The 3,613-nt window shown below is 51.3% G+C and overlaps 1 protein-coding gene across 1 annotated transcript; it reads left to right on the forward strand.

Moving 5' to 3' along the window:
* The first annotated feature begins 438 nt into the window (after positions 1 to 438).
* LOC148013376 (uncharacterized) lies at positions 439 to 1,838 on the forward strand. The gene has a single exon (XM_087667880.1). The coding sequence runs from the start codon at positions 666 to 668 to the stop codon at positions 1,836 to 1,838; it is 1,173 nt and encodes a 390-aa protein (XP_087524006.1). The 5' UTR covers positions 439 to 665.
* The last annotated feature ends 1,775 nt before the right edge of the window (positions 1,839 to 3,613 follow it).

Consider the following 3,613-nt stretch of genomic DNA (forward strand, 5'->3'; position numbering starts at 1 on the left):
AGAAAATGCATCCGAGAACCTTTTCGCATGACTTATGCAAAAGGGGAACTGATTGGCCCCTCCAATGCCGGTCACCATTGTAAGAGAGAAAATACATTCTAGAACCTCTTGCTCATATAGGTGGACTCTTCAGTACCTAGCTGGCCAGCAGAGCTTCGACGCCTCATCCATGTTTTTTATGTGCTGAGAACGAGTCAAGATGGCGGGTTTTCGGAATCATGAGTGATCAGGAATTATGCATAGCTGAATTGCCCCCATGCTGGCCGGTTTTCTTTTGACCGGTTGCCACTTAGCAGTCATCAGCTTTGAATCGGAGAGTGTTGCGTTGACCTGCACTCTTTCTTGGACCTGGATGCTGGTGGGTAGCTCTGGGTAGATATAGATAAAGCTCTCATCGAGATAGGAAGGGCCAAGGTTTCTCATCTTTGTCAACTCAACTTCTGCCCACCTTATCTGCATTGTATCAAGTTCCATTTTCACGTCTCTTTATCGGGCTCGACTTACAGTATTCTTGCACATACAATAAAAATAGCACTGCCGATCAGAGCTATCGATCGAGACTCGAGCTGAAGTCAATTATTAGCTAGCAGCTCGCGCACAGGGGGCGATCACTTAGTTTCTGCACCTTCTCAGTGGTAGTACAACCTTATAATATAAAATTCGGCATGATGTCGACCGCAGGTCTCCACGAGCCGAGGAGGATTGATCATGTGTTGATCATAGTACTGGCGTCTCTATACTGGGCTGCAGCGGCCTTAGTATTGCAGCAAGCCGAGGGGGCGGCGATATGCGCAACCCAAGACCGGGCGGCCTTGCTGAACTTCAAGGCGGCCGTGACCGGGGACCCGTCCGGCTACCTGGACACGTGGAAGGCACAGGCGTCCAAGGCCAACTGCTGCTCCGGGTGGAGAGGCGTCACGTGCGACGCCGCCACAGGCCGCGTGACAAGGCTGGACCTCTCCGATGGGGGCCTGCGCGGAGCCCTCTCCCCTTCCCTGGGCTCCCTCTCGGCGCTCCAAAACCTGAACTTGGGCCAGAACAGCTTCCACGGCCACATCCCGGAGTCCTTCGGGCGGCTGGCGGCCTTGCAAGAGCTGGACGTCTCCCATAACAAGCTGTCCGGCCCTCTGCCTCGCTCGATAGGCCAGATGGCCAGCCTGCAGCGCGTCAACATCATCGATAACGCCATCGATGGCCCGATCCCTGCCTCGTTTGGGCAGCTCTCGAGCCTCTACTTCGCCTACCTTTCCAACAACCGCCTCTCCGGCTTGGTGCCCGACGCCTTCACCGCCAACCTCACCAGCCTCTTGGAGCTCTACCTGGACCACAACCTCATCACGGGCCTGCCCAAAGACCTCTCCAACCTCAAGCAACTGGGGATCGCCTCTCTCGACGGCAACCCCATCGGGCCGAGCGCCGACCGCGTGTCCGGCCTGGCCACCCTGCCCTTTCTGGGCGAGCTCCACCTCAGTGGCTGCGGCCTCTCGGGCCCTTTTCCTCGGTGGATCGCACGCCTCTCCGCGCTCCCAGGCGTCTCCGACGACATCACTCCCTTGATCGACCTCTCCAATAACGCCCTCTCAGGCCCCATCCCACCGGAGCTCGGCCACGTCGCCTACCTGGAAAGTTTGGTTCTGGACCACAACCAGCTCTCGGGCGCCATTCCCGCTTCTCTGGGCAACCTAACCTCGCTACGATTCATATTTTTGGACCACAACCAGCTGACCGGCAGCATCCCTTCCACTTTCGTGCAGCTCCAAGGGCTCCTCAACTTCAACGTGTCCTACAACCATTTGTCAGGAGTGTTAAAAGCAAACAGGCACACTCAGACAATGTAAGACAATGTATATGAGGGCAAGAATTGATTAATTGATACGTATGTAGGAACAGGCTTAAATAGCCTTCGAGGGCAGTTCGAAGGTGGTTGCTGGACAGTTACAGAGTGTCGTGTGAAGTTAGCGTGAAGTTCACAGAACTTGCTATTTTGGGGCTTTTCAATTTATTGGACTCGCAACACACCCCCCTAAATTGACAAGGCCAAATTATACAGGGATAAGGCCAAGCTGTCTGCAGCATTCCAAATGCTTTGCTTTCGCAAGTGGTTTGGTGAGAAAGTCAGCCCATTGATGTTCTGTGCGAACATGAGCCAGTTGAATGCTTCCTTCTTGAATCAGCTCCCTGATAAATTGCAACTTCATAGCGATATGCTTTGTCTTCTCCGAGTGCTTCAGATTTGGTTTTTGTCCAAACCAATGGAAATGCGGGGTGTATGTTGGTTGAGTGGAGTGGGGTATGCGGTTTTGAAGATAACACACAGTGGCTACTGCTTCTTCCCAATATGATTTGGAGAGGCCTGCAGTGAGGAGCATAGCACGAGCAGATTGGACGAGGGTACGGTTCTTCCTTTCGGAGACACCGTTTTGCTGTGGGGTATAAGGAATTGTGAACTGCTGTTGGATGCCCTCACTGTGGCAAAAAACCTGAAAAGCATTAGACTTGTATTCTCCACCATTGTCAGAACGGAGAACTTGAATTGGGAGGTCATGAGTTCGCATGACCTTCCTGCAATAATCCTGAAAGCATGTCAAGACCTGAGACTTGAGCTTGAGAAAATATACTGTGGTATATCTGCAAAAATCATCAACAAAAGTTAGGAAATAAAGAGAGCCGGTGAGGGATTTTGTTTCCATCGGGCCGCACAAATCACTGTGGACCAGCTGATTCAGCTGTGTTGAACGAGTCTGGGACCTTGGAAAGGGATGGTGGCTGGATTTGCCAAGGAGGCAGCCTTCGCAAAGATCAATTGGTGAGAGGTTATCAGGTAACCCTTGGCAAAGGCGGTTCTTTCCCATATGGTTGAGGGTGGAAGAGTTGATGTGTCCAAGCCGGTAGTGCCACAGCAAGGTTGAGGTGGCTTTGGTTAAATGTAGGGACAAATTTGAAGTCGAGGCAATGATTGGATGGTTGCCTTGTTGTGAAATGAGGATGGGATATAACCTATTCTTCTGTTGAAGCTTGATTAGCTCAAACTCGCCTGTGGGAAGTTTGAACTGAATGACACAATGATCATGAGAGAACTTAATGGTTGAACCTGTTGAGGTGACAGAAGTGACTGAGAGTATGTTGCGGCTGAGACAAGGGATGTGATAGACATCATGCACTTTGATGGTCGTCCCACTTGGTAATGATACAAGCATATTGCCAATTCCCGTTGCATTAAGACTCCTGTCGTCACCAAGATATACCTGCACACTTGGTGAAAGCTTTCTGTAGCCATGAAGGAAATGGCGATGGGGAGTCATATGGTGGGTTGCACCGGTATCAAGCAACCATTCTGAAGCATGATCTTGATCAAGCATTGGTGTGTTAATGGTTTGAATCACAGAATTAAATAATTGCAATGATTCGATACCATATTGACCAAGAGCAGGGTCCTCCATTTGTTGTAGGTGAGCGCGAGGACGACGACCAGTTCGTTGTTGCTGATCACGTCTTTTGGTGCGGCAATCGCGCTCGACATGGCCATGGCGTCTGCAATATCCGCAAACTGTAGGAGTCAGGGGGGTATTGCTTCTTGGCTGATTTCTTGGGGTCGCATTGGGCCGCTGAAAGG

This window comes from Lygodium microphyllum, chromosome 26 (genome assembly GCF_053477565.2).
Source record: "Lygodium microphyllum isolate KBCC chromosome 26, Lygodium_microphyllum_v1.1.10, whole genome shotgun sequence".
Classification (NCBI taxonomy): domain Eukaryota; kingdom Viridiplantae; phylum Streptophyta; class Polypodiopsida; order Schizaeales; family Lygodiaceae; genus Lygodium; species Lygodium microphyllum.